This window comes from Candoia aspera, chromosome 2 (assembly GCF_035149785.1).
Source record: "Candoia aspera isolate rCanAsp1 chromosome 2, rCanAsp1.hap2, whole genome shotgun sequence".
In the NCBI taxonomy this organism is placed as follows: domain Eukaryota; kingdom Metazoa; phylum Chordata; class Lepidosauria; order Squamata; family Boidae; genus Candoia; species Candoia aspera.
In genome coordinates, this window is record NC_086154.1 from 140,730,396 (window position 1) to 140,749,504 (window position 19,109).

Genomic DNA, 19,109 nt, shown 5'->3' on the forward strand with positions numbered 1-19,109 from the left:
CCCCCTAATGGATAACATTTGTGTGTATATACAATCGTATTAGGTAAAGAGAGTCTACAAGGTGATGGATACTCTAGATCAGTGTTTCTCAGCCTTGGCTACTTCAAGATGTGTGGATTCCAATTCACAGAATTCCCCAGCCAGCATACTGGCTGGGGAATTCTGTAAGTTGAAGTCCGCACATCCTGAAGTAGCCAAGGTTAAGAAACACTGCTCTAGATGGTAAAAGTTATGCTGGGGGTTTCCAAATCTTATCTCTTGCTATACTGAGGAGAACAGAATCCAAAGTTTCCTCTACCACAATGGGTAGAAACTTCCAAGGAAGAATTAAAAACACTGTTCACATTGTAAGCCGCCTAGAGCCACACATGTGAGATGGTCAGCTATATAAATCAAATGACTAAACAAACACCACTTATTAATTTAACCATGATTCGCTTGATTAGCCCGACTGACTGTATTTACATAACTCACTGGACTAAGTACATGGGTAACAAGCTGAGCCTTAAACAAGGTAATCACATTTTAACCTAGCCTGCTGTGTGAAGGAAGCTGATGTGTTCTCATCTGGAGAAAGTGGGGATAGCGGGAGAAAGCTCTTGTCTCCATATCTGTGCTGCTAAGCTTCCCAGAGGCATCTTACTGACCATGTCGCAAACAAAATCCTGAACAGGCTTCTCGCTTGATCCAGCAAAGAATTTCTTTTTAAATAACAAAAAAGTACTTGTTGGGCCAAACCAAAGTCCCATAAAATCCAGCATCCTGTTTTAAACAGCAACAGAAGGAGGATACAAACAGATTCCCCTACAGCCTTTTCTCAGCCTCTGAGACATGCTGTTGAGGTAGGCAATAAGCTATTGAGGCAAGTAATAGCTGATAGGGATCCAGTGCAAATAATCTAGCTCATTTTCTTAAACACTCTGAACTGATAATTCACGATGTCTTATGGCTGTGAATTCAAGGGATGGTGCAAGCGAGGTATTTCCACTTCTGCAAATGTGCTTTTATCTGGGATTTCGATGGTGGATACTCTTCAGATGTTTTAGTAATCTAATAATTTAGTAGGACTGTTTAGGGATCTGGATTTGATTCCCAAATGTGCTTTGAAGGCAAGAACATAACACCTCTCTTTAAAACAACTGCCTCTCTTTAAAACAATTGCCTCTTTTCCTGGGATTGCAATCCAGGAATCACTCCAGAGCACCTTTCTTGGAAACCCATCCAAACTACTGCATAGCCCATGATCTGTGTGGCATAGACAGGGGTGACAAAAGGCTGCATGTATTCAGCTACTTGAGCTGCACACAATTGGATGTTAAACATAAATAAAATGGAGATAATGGTAATACCTATCTTATTTATGAAAAATTTAACAAAACAATAGGAAAATACTGTATGCAAAATATACAATAAGCAGATATTGGGATCAGGGGAAGGTTTTTCTCATAAGAGACAAAATCTGTCAAGGCTGGATAAATAGGGAATTGTGTTGGCACTGGCATACCAGCTAGCATGGTAAATGAAAATTTGTGCTTCTCAAGAATGGAGCAGAAGCTGACAACAGGTTAGGAGCTTTCATATTAAATTATTACTTTTACAAGACTTGGTGACTTGTGCTCCATAAATCACATCTAAGTCCAATTCTCTGTCCTTCACAGGCATCCAACAACATCCTAACCAGAATAAAAAGAGTGTCTTATACCAGGGCTGCATTGTATGAGGGGCTCCCATGCAGACATCAAAAGCAATTCTGACCTGCTTTGGTGGGGGGGAAGACTGTGGATGAATCACAACAGAAGCTGACATCTGAGCTGGTCTTATCTGGGAACAAATGTCAAAAGAATGACACCCAGTATAGTCCTATATAGGAGAATGGTGGTGGTGGGAAACTAGATTCAGTCATAATCCCAAAGCACTTCAGAGCATATAAACATTAGTTAGCAATTTATTAAAAACATGCTTTTTTATTAATAACTTTACTGAACCATTTGATGTGCATATAGATTTTCTAATTTTAATGTAAGTCATTAATGTTCCCATTCTGTAAATCTGTAACTATGACTAAAAGAGCCATATTCTAGTGTGGATTTGTATACTAGGGTTTTAGGTCCAAGTCTATAAAATATTGCAATTGTTTGGTAGTGTACACAAGGATTCTTTAGAAGCTCTTGGGGGAGCCTTGAAGGTTCCCTGACAGACAGCTTGCCCACTCTCTACAAGATGTCCCCTTAAGCAACACCGTGGGAGAATGTTGGGTGCATATTACAGAGTGCTTCTGGAATTCTAGGGGAGATAAGCTGTGCCAGGCCTGGCTAGTATTTCCTACAAACAGAACGTGAATCTTAGAATGTTTTGCAACTCAGAGCTCCACTTTCAATGCTATTTGCCAGGCAAGAAGATATAAGGGGTTGCTGATGATATAAGATTGGGAAACTGAGATTCTGGCTCACACAAGCATAACAATCAAATGAAATATCAAGGTTTTCACAATTACATTGCCAATATAAAAAATTAAAGATAGCTTCCCAAATTCAGCTTCACTTTCCAATGAAAGTCATGATATTCCAGTTTAAAAGTTAAAGTCCTTTTTCTAAATGCTTGTTTTATATTAATTACCTGCAACTGTATTCATTTTTATGAAACCTATTCATACAAATATATCACTTGAGGAATGAAATCCATTCAAGAGTCTAGTATTTTAGCTATTTGATACACAGAGCACACTTTTCCCCAGGCATCAGAATGGGCCCTTTCTATGCATGAAAATATGTACATGTATTATCTAAAAATCTGCCAGATGAAATCCTACATGTATTGTGAGGAAGCAAACTGTACTGAAAGTAGTGGGGCTTTCTCCTAAACAAGCATTGTTAGGATTGGGCAAAGTTCCGCTACCTTCTTTCCTTGACTAGATCTCACTGAAGTACAAAGAGACACAATCCAGATATACACTTTTTCCTGATCCTTTCTCCTCCCCAAGGAACTGCTTGCTTTTTATTTCAGGTGCAATATTTAGATTTAACCAGCTAAAATGACTGGTTTAAAACATTCTGATTAAGAGGAATTGCTTATTAACCAGAGAGCAGTTTATTTTCAAAAACGAAATAATTTACAAGAGTTAGGCTTTCTGTAATTCACGTATGGCATCATTAAAAACCAAGGGAGAGAACGCTTTTTCTTCAGAACTCTCATTTTATTCGAAGGCAAATGTATACAAGCTTGTTCCTTTCAAATCCGTGCTATTATTCCAGCATCTTGAACCGATCGGCGGCTCTATTATTTATTTAATTCCATCCAAAAGCCCCTCCCTTTTCAGGTGATAATAACAATAATAATAATGGCACAGAGCAACAGTGGGCTGAGTATGCAAGGACAGCCTAAGGGAGGCCTCGCCACTGGTTCCCTAGGGAGGACTGGCCCTTTAACCAAAACGGTGGGCGGGGCGTGACGTCATAAAAGATTATCGGGGGGCCTCCCAACGTAATTCGGCCTAGTTACTACTGGGAGACGCGGGCACAGGCTCGTTAGAGGAGGGGGAGGGAAAAAAGAAAAGGAAATAAGGCAGGCCCTGTAAAGGGGATCTAGGAGGACCAAGGTCAGGACTCCAGCCTCAGCTCCCACTGCCGTGACCGCCAACCGTTGCCAGGACATTGCATCATCCCCAGCGCATGACTCACCCACTTAAAGACTCGTGACCCTGAAGGGAGGGGGGAAATTTCGGGAGGAGTCATTTCCGGGTGCGACGCGGCAGTATCCACCACAGCGGAGCTGCGTCACCCGCGCTGGAGAAGGCGGGGCGTAGCGAAAGGACGACGCTTCCATTGGGCAGCGGGGGGGCTACCTTGGTTCCGCCAATGGAAAGGCGCGGCGTCGCCAATTGGTCAGATATGGCGCAAGGATTGCGTCATGCGGAGGGGAGGGGCGCGCATTTAAAGGCTTCTGTGGCCAGTCCGAGCGGGAGGAGGTATTTGGGAGCCGGCCGGAGGCGAGAGCGGAAGACGATGAACCGCGAGAGGAGAATGAGCCGCAGCCAGCAAGTGGGGGAGAGGATCGCGGGCGAGAAGGGGCCGCGCAGGAAGGTGCGGAGCTGGGAGGGGAGAAGCGCCTGGCGACTCGGCTGCCTGCGCTGAAGAAAAGCGGGGCTTGGGCGCCCGGTGGAGGGTTTGGATGACTGCAGAAAAACCGGGGCTGTTTCCCGAATGCCAGGGGAGCAGCTCCGCTTTCTCTGCACCTCGGTCCTATGCTGGGCAGGCAGAGATGCGCGGCGGGGCTGGCGCTCTAAGCTGAGCTCCGCTTGCAAGATGCGCGGCGCTTTCGTTTCCCCTCTACTCGAAACACCGGCCGGGATTGGCCGGTCCCTTTTCTCTCTCCAGATGTGCCTGACTACTAGCTGGAAAGGAAGGGCTCGTTTTCTTTGGCCTTTCCCTGCCAGGTAGTGGTCGTTCATAGGTCCCGGCCAATGCCTGGGTCTGCTTTCTACCCAGAGAGAGATCAAAGCTCGAGGAGTGGATTTGCTCGTCTAGCTGGCAACCAATATTTTAAAGAGAAGCGGCTGTAAGGCTATAAAAATAGAGTCAACCTTCCCCCACCGTTATGCAGTATACATAAGGTGGGAGAGGGTTGTCTCTATATTTATCATTAAGCAAAAATTCAATTTCATAAGAAGGTGTGGGGTAAGGGGGGGTATTTTAAACGACTATACGGTGTGTTGAGGATTCCCCCAGTAACTCCCATTTCCTTCCTAGCACTTAAATTTGAGTTAGGTGCCGGGATTTCCAGAGTGAGCTTAAGGGTGATCGCTGGGTTTTGTGGTGTAGCCAAACCTTCCGATTTTCCCGGCTTGCTTCATTTCCAACTGAGAGAAGGGAAAGCTGATGGGGCTTGTTTTCTCTTCTGAAATAATTTGAAACTGTGGGCACTTAGCCAGCTCTGAGGCTACATCCTTTCCCACAGCTGTATGCTTGCTGTGGCCTGGCAAGTGACCCTGAGGACAAAGCACTTCTTGTAACAAGCTCCCCGCCCCTCCCCGTTGGAGACGTCGTCTTGCCTTGCTGAGAACTTTGAAGAATTTGTCAGAATCTATTATTAAACTATTGGAGAAGTCTAAGATGGAGGGCTCACTTGCCAGTAGGTGAGGACAATGCTACTACATTTCCCTGTAAAGTTTGGAAGGTCACTCGTTAAGGGACTCTGGTTACTTGGAATGCCTGTTTCTCTAGTTCCTTGGGGAGCATTCTCCTTCACACACATAAACATACATCTTTCCACTAAGCTGCATAACAGTTCTTGGATCCCTAATTCTCCTAGTTTCTTGCATCAGTCGGGGCTGATGAAAACCAGTGGTGTGTCCCTTGTGCCTGCTGTGTTCCTGTGGGGTTCAACGTAGTGTTGCTGCTTTGCTGTTTGATTCGGGGCCCTGCATAAATCTCTCCGGGAGACGTGTGGCTAGAATGGAAAGCAGCCGTCCTGGTTCCTGCTGTGGGTGTTAGAGTACAATACCACCCCATCTCCCTATCCATGAAACTTGTCGGGAGACTTACACTATGATGCATGTAGAGAGTGTCGAGTTGTGGGCATGGGAGGAAGATTTCATAATCAAATGAGATTTATGTCCTTTGTGTTTTGCCAAAAGAGCCTCTAACCAAGGCTTAGAAATTTTGGGAAGTGTAGATTCTGATTCTTCCAAGTATGTTGTTTATTCGTTCAGTCACTTCCGACCCTTCGTGACTTCATGGACCAGCCCACACCAGAGCTTCCTGTCGGTCGTCGCCACCCCCAGCTCCCCCAGGGACGAGTCCGTCACCTCTAGAATATCATCCATCCACCTTGCCCTTGGTCGGCCCCTCTTCCTTTTGCCCTCCACTCTCCCTAGCATCAGCATCTTCTCCAGGGTGTCCTGTCTTCTCATTATGTGGCCAAAGTATTTCAGTTTGGCCTTTAATATCATTCCCTCAAGTGAGCAGTCTGGCTTTATTTCCTGGAGGATGGACTGGTTTGATCTTCTGGCAGTCCAAGGCACTCAGAATTTTCCTCCAACACCACAGTTCAAAAGCATCCATCTTCCTTCTCTCAGCCTTCCTTATGGTCCAGCTCTCGCAGCCATATGTTACTACAGGGAACACCATTGCTTTAACTATGCGGACCTTTGTTCTCAGTGTGATGTCTCTGCTCTTAACTATTTTATCGAGATTGGTCATTGCTCTTCTCCCAAGGATTAAGCATCTTCTGATTTCCTGACTGCAGTCAGCATCTGCAGTAATCTTCGCACCTAGAAATACAAAGTCACTGCTTCTTCATTTTCTCCCTCTATTTGCCAGTTATCAATCAAGCTGGTTGTCATAATCTTGGTTTTTTTTAGGTTTAGCTGAAAGCCAGCTTTTGCACTTTCTTCTTTCACCTTCATCATAAGGCTCCTCAGTTCCTCTTCGCTTTCAGCCATCAAAGTGGTATCATCTGCATATCTGAGATTGTTAATGTTTCCTCCAGCGATTTTAACTCCAGCCTTGGATTCCTCAAGCCCAGCATGTCGCATGATGTGTTCTGCGTACAAGTTGAATAGGTAGGGTGAGAGTATACAGCCCTGCTGTACTCCCTTCCCAATCTTAAACCAGTCCGTTGTTACGTGGTCTGTTCTTACTGTTGCTACTTGGTCGTTATACAGATGCCTCAGGAGGCGTACAAGATGACTTGGTATCCCCATACCGCTAAGAACTTGCCACAATTTGTTATGGTCCACACAGTCAAAGGCTTTAGAATAGTCAATAAAACAGAAATAGATGTTTTTCTGAAACTCCCTGGCTTTTTCCATTATCCAGCGGATATTGGCAATTTGGTCCCTAGTTCCTCTGCCTTTTCTAAACCCAGCTTGTACATCTGGCAATTCTCGCTCCATGAATTGCTGAAGTCTACCTTGCAGGATCTTGAGCATTACCTTACTGGCATGTGAAATGAGTGCCACTGTTCGATAGTTTGAATATTCTTTAGTGTTTCCCTTTTTTGGTATGGGGATGTAAGTTGATTTTTTCCAATCTGATGGCCATTCTTGTGTTTTCCAAATTTGCTGGCATATAGCATGCATTACCTTGACAGCATCATCTTGCAAGATTTTGAACAGTTCAGCTGGGATGCCGTCGTCTCCTGCTGCCTTGTTATTAGCAATGCTTCTTAAGGCCCATTCAACCTCACTCTTCAGGATGTCTGGCTCTAGCTCACTGACCACATCATCAAAGCTATCCCCGATATTGTTATCTTTCCTATACAGGTCTTCTGTATATTCTTGCCACCTTTTCTTGATCTCTTCTTCTTCTGTTAGGTCCTTGCCATCTTTGTTTTTGATCATACTCATTTTGGCCTGGAATTTACCTCCAATGTTTCTAATTTTCTGGAAGAGGTCTCTTGTCCTTCCTATTCTATTGTCTTCTTCCACTTCTGTGCATTGCTTGTTTAAAAATAATTCCTTATCTCTTCTGGCTAACCTCTGGAATTTTGCATTTCATTGGGCATATCTCCCCCTATCACTGTTGCCTTTTGCTTTCCTTCTTTCTTGGGCTACTTCTAGTGTCTCAGTAGACAGCCATTTTGCCTTCTTGGTTTTCTCTTTCTTTGGGATGTATTTTGTTGCCACCTCCTGAACAATGTTGCGAACTTCTGTCCAGAGTTCTTCCGGGACCCTATCTACTAAGTCCAGTCCTTAAATCTATTCTTCACCTCCACTGCATATTCCTTAGGGATATTAGTGAGCTCATATCTAGCTGATCTGTGGGTCTTCCCTAATCTCTTTAGTCTGATCCTAAATTGTGCAATAAGAAGTTCGTGATCGGAACTACAGTCAGCTCCAGGTCTTGTTTTTACCGACTGTATAGATGTCCGCCACCTTTGGCTGCAAAGGATGTAGTCAATCTGATTTCGGTGTTGTCCATCTGGTGAAGTCCATGTATAAAGCCGTCTCTTAGGTTGCTGGAAGAGAGTGTTTGTTATGCAGAGTGAATTGTCTTGGCAAAATTATGTCAGCCTATGTCCTGCTTCGTTTTGTTCTCCCAGGCCATGCTTACCTGTAATTCCAGGTGTCATTTGACTGCCCACCTTAGCATTTCAGTCTCCTGTGATGAAAATAACGTCTCTTTTAGGCGTGTTTTCCAGTAGGTGCTGCAGATCCTCATAGAACTGCTCTACTTCAGCTTCTTCAGCATCTGTGGTTGGGGCGTATATTTGGATCACTGTGATGTTAGATGGCTTGCCCTGAATTTGAATTGAGATCATTCTGTCGTTTTTTGGATTGTATCCAAGCACTGCTTTAGCCACTTGACTATTATGAAGGCTACTCCATTTCTTCTGTGGTCCTCTTGTCAACAGTAGTAGATCTGGTGGTCATCTGATGTGAAGTGGCCCATTCCAGTCCATTTCAGTTCACTGACGCCCAAAATGTCTATCTTTAATCTTGACATCTCACCAATAACCACATCCAATTTGCCCTGGCTCATAGATCTTACATTCCAGGTTCCAATGGTGCGTTGATCCTTAGAACATCGGATTCGCCGTTTACCACCAGCACCGTCGGCCGCTAGCCGTCCTTTCGGCTTTGAGCTAGCTGCGTCATCACGTCTGGGGCTAGTTGAACTCATTCTCTGTTCCTCCCCAGTAGCGTTTTGACCATCTTCTGACCTGGGGGTCTCATCTTCCGATGGTATACCGACATATCTCTGGTTGTACTGATCCATTGAGTTTTCATGGCAAGAATACTGGGGTGGGTTGCCATTACCTTCCCCAGGGATCACATTTAGTCTGACCTCTCTGTCATGACCTTCCCGTCTTGGGTGGCCCTTCACGGTTTAGCTCATGGCATCATTGAGGTGCTCAAGCTCCAGCACCACGACAAGGTAACGATCCTTTGCTGAAGTCTTCCAAGTATAGACATTGTCTAATTTAGTCCTGGTTGCCTCTGCTCATTTGTGGTTTAGCCCATGGCCTCATGCTAATTTGGCCTCACCTGCCTTGCAAGGTAGGGATAGAGTGAATATAGCTGTTTCTGATGCCAAGTTCAGTGAAGGAAGGGTGGACTGCATATGCTGTTTTTCCATCTTGGTCTGCCATTTTTATAAAGGAAATAATGTGTTGGAAATAATGCCTTTAAAAGAAAAAAATTGGTCATGTGTGTAAGCTGTGTGAACATGCTATTTACAAAAAGCCTAAAGGCCTTAATAATTGCCTTGGCTGCAGCCTAAATAACCCTAGCACAAAGGGACATGTCTCTCCCTGCATGAGAGATTTGTCCAACTCCTGTTATTTAGGTGCATCCAACGTATACAGAGATACTCTGCTGGCTGAAAGAAAGGAGCTAACATGAAGCATAGATGTATTTGTCAATGAGCTTGAAAGAGGAGGAGGATGCTTTGGTGAGCTGCAGCAGCAGCTAACCATTTTAAAGGATAAGAGGAGTGAAAGAAATTAGTGAAGGAAATGTGTGGTGTCCCCATTCTACTCTGCTGCCCAGTGTCAAAGGGCAAGTTTTTACTTGGGCTTTCCTTGGATGGGTGTAACAAATAAGTGCATGACATGCAACATCCCGTTACAAATAATCAGAGCCTTTTCCATTATTCTTTCAGCTTCGAACAAAAAATCGCATCCTAATACACCACCACACTTGAAGAGGTAAGAATCCAAGAAAAGCAGGTTGCATGGAGGGAAGCTTGGGAGAATTGTACTAAACTTCAAATAGGTTCATTTTAAGGACGGTGCATTTTTGAGAGTATGAACTGTTGAATTCAGCAGACTTGCTCCAGAACAGACATGTTTAAGATCGGGTTGCAGAGTCTCTTGGTTTCTGGCTGTATTTAAACCCAAAATATTCTGGCTTTTTTGTAAGTCCACCATGCATGATAAAATGACCCTTCATGTTTTCCACATTTCCAACGTAAATATTCCTTCCACATTTCCAAGGCCATGTCTATGATTCCTTCATGCTGGGGTAGACACAGCAAATGGGTTCCTACATTGCAGTACACCAAGGGGGCACAGCTTCTTTCGGGGTTAGGGTCATATTGGGCCTGTGAGCGGCATGCTGGAGGCTGGATTCCAAAACAGCAAGCGGAGCCATAACAAATGTTACATTTGATTTCAGTCCAGTTCACTTAAATGTCTTTAAAATTAAATATAGTTAGTGTTGTTACTTTTTTGACATGTATTTAATAATTGCCCTTTCTGTCACCTTAAACAACTGCAATTTGGCAATAACTTTTATAAGTCTCTGGGGTGTTAACCAGGCTTTCAGAGGCCAGCTCTGGGACCCCAGCTTCATCCATTCTGCACTAAGCACGCTAAGCCAGGAACCATGTCTTATGAATCATAATGGCTAGGCTGTTAGTATTTATTGCATGTATAGGTCAGCTTTCTTCTGGGAACCTGCTTGGTTGGGGGTCTTTTCTCACTTAATCTCTACAAGAACAGCCCAGTGAGATGGCTTGGCTTGGGAGTGGCTGGCTAGTCATAGAGGGGACTGTACTGGATTATCCTCAGTTAAGTCCGCTAAATATGATTGATGTATGAGAAAAGGGAAGTGTGTGGAATGTGTGAACAATTGCTTGCTTATACTTGTATAACTCTTTCAGGTGTCTACCATTGGCTGATCTTTCATTTGTAACCTAAAGAGTTATGTGTAGCAGAAAGGTTGAATTAAAAAAATATTATTCAGTTTCATTCTGCCCTTTAAAAGTGGTTTCTTTTCAAGGCAGTTGCAGTTATAATGCAAAAATAGTTACAATCTGTTTAGAAGAAACTATAGTCTGAGCTCCTCATAACAAAAATGTTATGTTCCTACATACCCAGATGTCAACATAGATTACTTACTGTTCTCTCTTTGACCCCCAAACTGGTATATTTATATTGCACAGTATAATCCTCCATCTGTATTATCTACAAATGTTTATATCATAAATAAATGTGGTACTTAAGATGCCTCAAATCTCTGTTGTTTGTAAGGTTGTATCAATTTTTTTCTGTTGAAGTATGCCCAGAATGGTGGCTTATTTCATGTAAATCATTTGGGTCAGTGGGGAGACCCAAATTTACATATTTATGTAAATTGCGGGCAATGGTAACCTGAAGTCTTAAAAGCAAAGAGCAACTTTTTTTCATCTATCGAAACAACAATAAATAAATGCTTATCATCCTGGAACAGAGAATTGCTATGGAGCAATGTTGTTTGTACTTAGAAAGGCATTTTTAAAGTAAGAATTACAGTGGCTTTAACTGTAGCTCCATCCACTTTATTGCTATTAAACAGTTGTCTCCCTGTGGAAGGCAATGCTATGGTGGTGCTTTGCACTAAGAATATTAATAAACACCTTTAGGCTTCTTCTTCTTTGGTATTGTATATACTAAGATTATTCCAGAATTGGTAATCTAGGTAGCTGATAGCTGTAAAATAGAGCCAGTTTGGTGCAGGGGTCAAGGCATTGGACTAGAAACCAGGAGATGGTGAGTTCTAGTCCCCCCATAGGCATGAGAGCCGGCTGGGTGACCTTGGGCTAGCCAATCTCTTTCAGCCCAACCCACCTCACAGGGTGGCTTGAAATCAGAGCAGTCTGCTCATATAGTTCCTAGAAATGTTCAGTCCAAGTTTTAACTAGACATAAACCTGCTTGGCTGGGGAAAGCTTATATTAAAAGGTAGGCTTTTTTCAAGATGCCTGAAACTAGCTGTCCAATATATCCCAGAGTGTATATCCTAGAGGAAAAGCTAATTGGGCAGATAGACCCTATGTGCCATCTAACTCCACTGTGCAAGCCTTCATTGCTCAGTGACTAGTCACTTGCTTTGGAAAACCTGCTTGTGACTCTGTTGATTGCCAAATCAGAGTCCACAGAAGTGGATGGTACTTTGTACCCTGAGCATGTCCCAGCTAGCCCTGAGCCAAGGAGGAAAGAAAAGCTCCATGTCTGAGATGGAGGGAAGCTTGGCTGGGCCTCCCAGCCTGTCTTGTGATGATGACTCACCTCTTATTTCTCCCAGTGCAGGAGGTTTGGATTTGCTAACCTCTGCCTGTTGTTAAGTCATCCTGAAAAGCCCCAGCTTATCTCCCTGTGCAGTATGACTTGAATACAGTATTGAATTCAGAGCTTGAATACAGCATCAGTTCACAGCAGGTATATGGAGAAAACACCATTTCCCTGGCCCAGATTTTTTGCCCATTAGGTCATTTGATTAAGGAAAATAAAATTGGTAAGACACCTCTGACAGCCGAACTCTTTGTGGTTACATGGACGCATCCTGCGTAACCCTGTACGGTTTTGCTCATATATATCTACATGATGTAAATATAATTACCTTGTGGAATTGCAACAAGTTTCAGTCAGGTACCTGAAATATTCCACTAAATTGGCAGCCACATTTCCTATCTTGAAAAAGCACTGTAAGATTCAGGACTCGTGAGGAGATGTGGTCGAGTGAGACGTAAGATGGCTGATGCCGCCACTGAATGTAAAGCAATTGGTCTCATTGAAGAGCTGCTCTGTCTTGCTAATATGGTTGCTCAGCTTTTTCAACCCAGTGCCCTCTTGTGCACTGCATTCTACTTGGTCCTAATAAAAGTGCTGCCCAACTGAAGTTTGGCTTTGCTTTCTTTTCCTCATAGCCCATGGGCATTTTCACTGTTCTCTTTAGGTTTTTTTTTCCCCTCATAAAAGAATTTGCTCTGCCCCAGGAACATTTGGTTGCTTATCATTTTCATGGTGCAAAGATGAGCAGGTGTGTAGGGGCTGCTTTTGAGAACATGAGAAAGAAGCCTTCCTAACATGAAACTTTAAAAAGTCTTCCATTTGCCTATGGTTGTAGGTGGTCTGAATTAAAATGGAGCTCGGGAGACGCTCTTCTTCTGCAAGCCTAACTTGCAGAGCTGTTATCCAGTTTTCTGACAGCACCCGTAACTTTTTCTTTCAGAAGCAGTGGGCTTTATCTGAACCATGATGGCAGAATCCCTGTCCTTTTCACTGGGCACGCCAGTGCCCCCCTGGGAATTGGAAGACTGGTATGAGGACTTGCAGGAAGTGCTGTCCTCGGATGTATCCAACAGGACAGACCCCTTTGTGGGGGGACAGGAGCAGGTGAGTCAGATGGCTTCTCTCCGATGCTTCTAAAGCTGCTACGTCCTGCACCCACGTGGGTGGTTGGATTCTGTTGTTCTTTTATGGGCTGGCTTTACGTTGCACTATTTTTGTATCCTAAATCTGCACTGGAGGGTTGTGGCCACTGCCGAAAGTGAATGGGCATCTTGTAATCCTTTAAAAATGGGCACATTCATTATGGCATCAGATCACCTTCCCCACTCAGGTGCCCTCCAGGTGTTCTCATGATTTCTGATTGGTCGTGCTGGCACAGGTTTGGGGAGTTGTAGATCAACACGCATCTGGAAGGCGACAGATAAGAGGATGGCCTGGTATTTTACTTCATTTAGGATTCCTCCCCTCCACCAAGCGATGACATGCAGAGCTCTGTTCTGGAGTGCTACAGTCGGTCTATTAATCTTTCAGTGCTTTCATTTTTTTTTCAAGTTAAAGTCTCGGGAACGTAAGAGTTATTAGACGTATTTCAGTAAAAAAACACCTGAGTAATTGTAGCTTACTCAGGGCTTGCCAGGGGTGGGCTTGTATCCTAAGCCTGGGCATGTATGCTCAGAAGCCAATGGTACCATTCAGTAGATGTAGAATTTGAGTAGTGGGTGTTATGGGGTTGTTCTTTCTGGCTGCCTTCTAGTATAGACCAATCTGGAAGTAAACTGCATTGAACTCAAATTTGAGTAGGTATGCATAGAATGGTTCTAGTAAGTGTTTCATTTGAGCTGCTTCTCATGTTTAGTCTTTTCTGCCATGGCCCCCACCCTGCGGAAGAGACTTCGCCCTGAGGTGAGGCTGGCCCCAACCCTGTTGGCCTTCAAAACATGGTTTTGCCAACGAGCTTAGGGATCCCATGATACAGTAGAGCCTGTTAGATGGCTGTATGAGTGTTAACTGATGCATTTTTTGTATGCTTTGCAGCCAATCTCTTTTCTTGTTATCTTTTTTTTAAAAAATGTGGTTTTTAATGGTTTTTATGTATTTTTTTTCATTATTTATGCTGCCCAGAGTCACTATGTGACATGGGCAGCTATATAAATGTAATAAAACAAAATAAATTAGGCAAAAGGTGGTATTTTAAAATGCCCCATGCTAAATTTATAGTATTCTTTGGTAGGTCTCAAGTTCAGACGCAAGCCCTTTAATACCCCCAGTCTTCCAGAAGATGTCTTGACTTGTTCGTGTGACTGTTGAGGTGTATTGTTTAAAATCAGTGGCATCATCTTAATATTAAGAAAACACATGCACAGGCCTAAAGATTATTTTTGGCTTAGACGTGCATTATTATTCCACAAAGCCCGTCAAATAATGTAATGAAATTTTAATCAGATGGGACTGATTTGGGGCTATTTCTATTATAATGAATCAATACCAAATTTTGATACCCTCTCTCTGCAATCTTCTTTCTAACCCTAAGAGCACCAGAAAAATGTGGATGGAGGTGAGGGCTTAATACCAACATGGCTCCAGCTATAAATTGTCATCTTCATTATCTTTTCTGTCAGCCACCAACTTGGTTAAATCCCCTTACTGGTGGTTCTGGCAGCATCCAGATACACTAAGGTCGAAACTTGGCATTTTGAAGCAGGATCCCCATTTTCCCCAATTACGAGACTTGCATCGGGAATATACAGGTAGCCCTCATTTAGCAACCACAATTGGGACTGGCAACTCGATCATTAAGCGAAGCAGTTGCTAAATGAAACTGCAACTGTGCTTATGATCTTACTTCAGCTTACCTTCACTTTACAGACCTGCAAAGGTTGTAAATGCGAGGATTGGTCACAAAGTTACTTTCTCATCATCATCATCATCATAACTGCGAACAGTCGTTGTACGAGACAGTTGCTAAACAAGGACTACCTATACTAACAAAGCTTCATTGTATCTATTCTTTACATCACATTGCTAGGAAGTAATAGGCATGGCTTGGCTATTCTGCATTTGGGAGGAGTAGTTTTTGCTGTCAAATCTCAGTTGCAAGTTCAGTAACAGAGACTTGCTATTTCAGCCATTTGGTATCTCTCCAGTTTGTCTTGGTGGAGTTAATTGAACAGAAGTTGGATACTGTTCCACTTTTGTCTGAGTTAGAGCTTACGCAACCCGGAGCACCTTTTGGAGGTCAAATCCAAAATGCTGCACAGCCAAAATCTTCAGACTACATTGGACAGCATTACATGATTTATGTAATAAATTTTACCCCAAAGACAGTGGGTTTTTTTCCCACTGCAGGTAGTCCTCACTTAATGACCACACTTGGGACTGGAATTTTGGTTGCTGAGTGGTCATTAAGTGAATCCGACCCAATTTTACAACCTTTTGTGGCAGCTGTTAAGCGAACCACGTGGTAGTTAAGTGAATCATGCGATTCCCCACTGATTTTGCTTGTCAGAAGCCTGCTGTGAAGGTTGTAAATGGCAATCACATGACCATGGGACACTGCAACGGTCATAAATGCAAACCGGTTGCCAAGCAGCCAAATCGTGATCCTGTGACCATGAGGACACTGCAACAGTCGTAAGTGTGGGGACCGGTCATAAGTCAGTTTTTTCATGTTAAGTCTGAACTGTCACTAAATGAATGGTTGTTAAGCGAGGACTACCTGTATATCCAAACTTGTGAAAAGGAAGAGTCAGGGCAGCCAGCACAAAGTCTTCCTATCAGTTTGATAGCTAAGAACTTTGCTTTTTAACTCCACTCTTTCAGTCTTTCTACAGTACGTAACGTGGGCTATTGGAGATGGAGGCCGACAGAATGCATCCTCTCTTAACCCGTCTCTCGCTCCATTTCTTTTCAGAAGGAATTGGATGGTTTTGACGGCGCTCCTCTGTTGTGGAACTTGGAGACTTCAAATTCCTTGGAGCTTAATGGGGATGTAGTGGCAGGAAACTACGAGTTGGAGCCCGATCTTGCAGCAGAACTCCTGGAACACCTGGGCGAGGAGCCTCCAGGGCCAGCTGAGTCTGATTCTAGTCGTGGCTCTCCCACAGAGACCGGCACAGATGACGAGGAGGGGATGTCTGCTAGCCGGAAGAGGCGGCAGAGCGGACAGCCTCACGGTGGCAAGAGACAGCGTGGCAGGGAGCGGGAGCAGCAGAATGAACGCAGAGTGGCCGAGTTGACAGCTCATAACAAGTACCTCCAGCAGGAAATAGAGCGCTTGACTGCTGAGGTGGAAGCCACACGAGCAGCGCTCATCCAGCGGATGGTGGGCCTAAAGACCTAATGGATCCGGGACACTTTCTGCGCTGAAATTATAGCTCCGTGCTGTGGACCCAGCAAGTGCGCAGGGCTTCCTCCTTTCCAAACGGAGTGATTGCAGCATGCTGGAAAGAGGGGCCACGGGCTGACACATTAAAGCACGTCAGTGCCCTGCAACACCTTACCTTGAACTTGAAGGACTTGTTCTTACTCTGAGTGGCAGGTGGGCTTCCCTTGCAGAACTGTACGACATGTAGCCCAGTTACTCTAGGCAAAGAGGAGATCCCTGTCCTTCCCAGCGACTGAATCAATAATGAATCAATACCAAATTTTGATACCCTCTCTCTGCAATCTTCTTTCTAACCCTAAGAGCACCAGAAAAATGTGGATGGAGGTGAGGGCTTAATACCAACATGGCTCCAGCTATAAATTGTCATCTTCATTATCTTTTCTGTCAGCCACCAACTTGGTTAAATCCCCTTACTGGTGGTTCTGGCAGCATCCAGATACACTACTAAGGTACTGCTTGTGGCAGTTGTGGAACTGACTTGTTCTTAATAGCTATCTGTTCTTGTTCTTGCCAGGAGGTGCAAGGAGGAATGTCTGCATGTATGTCTCTGTGCAATAGTGCTCTTGTACTTGCATAATTAACAATAAAATATTTATTTTGTGCCATGTGATCCAACAGTTTGAAGGTTCGTGGTAATAGTGACAAAAAGACCGAAAAAAGGAGAAAATCAAGTGGGATTACAGTTGCTAGCAACCGTCATAAGCAAAACGAGCCTGAAACTTCTTGATTGCGATCACAGCCCAAGAGTTCACTTTTTCTTTTTCCCCTTTCCTTCTACCACGCTGCATTGCTTCTGCAGTTCCACCAACTCGGAGACCACAGCATCAACTTGCTCTTTCGCAGCTCCCTGGGCCTTCGTGTGTTTTAGGTAGCTACCCTGGATACAAAACTGGAGTAAGATATGGCAACCTTGTACAAGAGGAAATTCCAAATTAAAACCAGTATAAGCTAAGATTTTTCCTGGAAACTCAGATGGTATTTAACCAGATTAATGAAGTTGTTCTGTACAACAGCCACAGCAGCCTCAGTCTCCTTTAGCATTTGTCTGTTCAAGCTAGTGCTACTATCCTATTTCATTTTTGCCCTAATTAGGAACTAGGGTCCCTCAGCATGCTAATCTGTAAACTACAATTTACAAATCAGACTGGCTGGGGTCATGCTACATGCTCAGCCCAAAGAAGCAAACATCCTCAATTAGCATGTTGTGCAAATTCAGCCACAGTGGAACTAAAAAAAGGTTATCAACACAGTTCACTCAATCCCAAAACCTGCAGCATTATTTTGTTTTCCTGTCTTAGAAATAAGTGATATCTAAGTGTGCTGTCCAGCTTGTATGCACACAACATGCACTAATAAGTTATACAGGGTAGCCTAGGCCTTAATAACACCCTTAGTAAATTTGTTACTAACTTCATCCCCAACACTTCAGAATCCAGTCTTACCTGTTTGTCTTCTCCTTCCTGATGCTCCTTCACTCCCAATGTTTTTTGGACATTTGCAGCTGCTTTTTGCTAGAAGCCAGGCAGGAAGATAAAAATTTTTTAAATGAGCAGTAGCCTTCAATGTTTTAATGTATCTTACTCAGACCTATGCGTCTATGATCCCCAAATTGAATTATGCTTCTGTTGACAAGGGGAAAAATACCACCAGATATTAAAAATTACTACAGTGCAGCTAATTTCAGGAAATGGAGAAAGAAGGCATACACTGCTCATTAAGCACCATCCATAAAAGGAAGATTGTATTGTGGTATCACAATATTAAGGTAAAAGGCAGAGATAAAGGGCTATGCATGTACTGCATAGTTTTTTTGGGTGGACGGCTGAACTTGCAACATAAGCCAAAAAGGAGTGATTATCATGGTTAATAAGCCATAGGTACATATTTCCTGGAGGAAGGATTCAAGCTAGTTTAAATTATGGCCAGAGCAATGCAAGGACTCATGCAAGGATTTGATCCTCTGGAGGAACTCCAGCACCTAAAGAATGCTTGTGGAGAGACCAATAATAATTCATTAAATTTATATGCCGCCCAACTCCCAGTGACTCTGGGTGATCTACAAATTGTTTAAAAGATTAAAAAAAGAAAAACAAGAAGAAACAAAAAGATGGGTAAAGATGGCAGGGTGACAAACTGGGTAGGAGCAAAGGAAAACAACCTGGGTTGAAAGGCGGCTTCGGTCATCCTCACCAAAGGCCTGGGTGAAGGATCTTCTAAACACCAGCAGGGTAGCGGCTGTTGGGATCTTGGGGGGAACCTCACTCTAGAAGTCGGGTGCTGCTACACAGCAAGTCTGCTTTGGGGGTCCCAACAGCCATTGCTTACTTGAAGGAACTTGGAGCATGCCAACCCTGCCAGACCAAATTGGCCAGGCAGATATTATGGGAGACAGGTGGTTCTCAAGTGCCTAGACCAGTGTTTCTCAACCTCAGCAACTTTAAGCTGGGTGGACTTCAACTCCCAGCATGCTGGCTGGGAATTCTGGGAGCTGAAGTCCACACAACTTAAAGTTGCTGAGGTTGAGAAAAGCATAGACCCTATGCCACAAAATGCTATCAGGATAACAAGTTTTACCTTTGGCTTCAGTGGAAAGTCTTCAGACTGGAAAACAGGAGAAGGGAACAAGAGGAAGGCCAGAAAGAGGCAGGAAGGAGAGAAACAGTTAGGTGCTACAGAAGAGGAAGGTCTTTGCAAGCAACCCTGAGTGCTCTAAACCAGATTGCCTAACCAAG

General features: G+C 43.8%; 2 protein-coding genes across 3 annotated transcripts in view; one reads left to right on the forward strand and one right to left on the reverse strand.

Moving 5' to 3' along the window:
* Positions 1–3,940: 3,940 nt before the first annotated feature.
* DDIT3 (DNA damage inducible transcript 3) lies at positions 3,941–16,985 on the forward strand. Its single transcript, XM_063293920.1, has 4 exons — positions 3,941–4,079; positions 9,603–9,648; positions 12,934–13,097; positions 15,904–16,985. The coding sequence occupies exons 3-4, from the start codon at positions 12,957–12,959 to the stop codon at positions 16,330–16,332; spliced, it is 570 nt and encodes a 189-aa protein (XP_063149990.1). The 5' UTR covers positions 3,941–4,079; positions 9,603–9,648; positions 12,934–12,956; the 3' UTR covers positions 16,333–16,985.
* The window catches only part of MARS1 (methionyl-tRNA synthetase 1), a 29,699-nt gene continuing 27,544 nt past the window's right edge, over positions 16,955–19,109 (reverse strand). The window contains exons 20-21 of one of the 2 annotated variants that reach the window (XM_063293918.1): positions 17,820–17,888; positions 16,955–17,266 (exon numbers count right to left, since the gene is read on the reverse strand). In XM_063293918.1, the coding sequence (XP_063149988.1) occupies positions 17,126–17,266; positions 17,820–17,888 (210 nt within the window). In that variant the 3' untranslated portion in view covers positions 16,955–17,125. The remainder of the gene's footprint in view (positions 17,267–17,819; positions 17,889–19,109) is intronic. The other variant, XM_063293919.1, reaches the window with a different exon arrangement.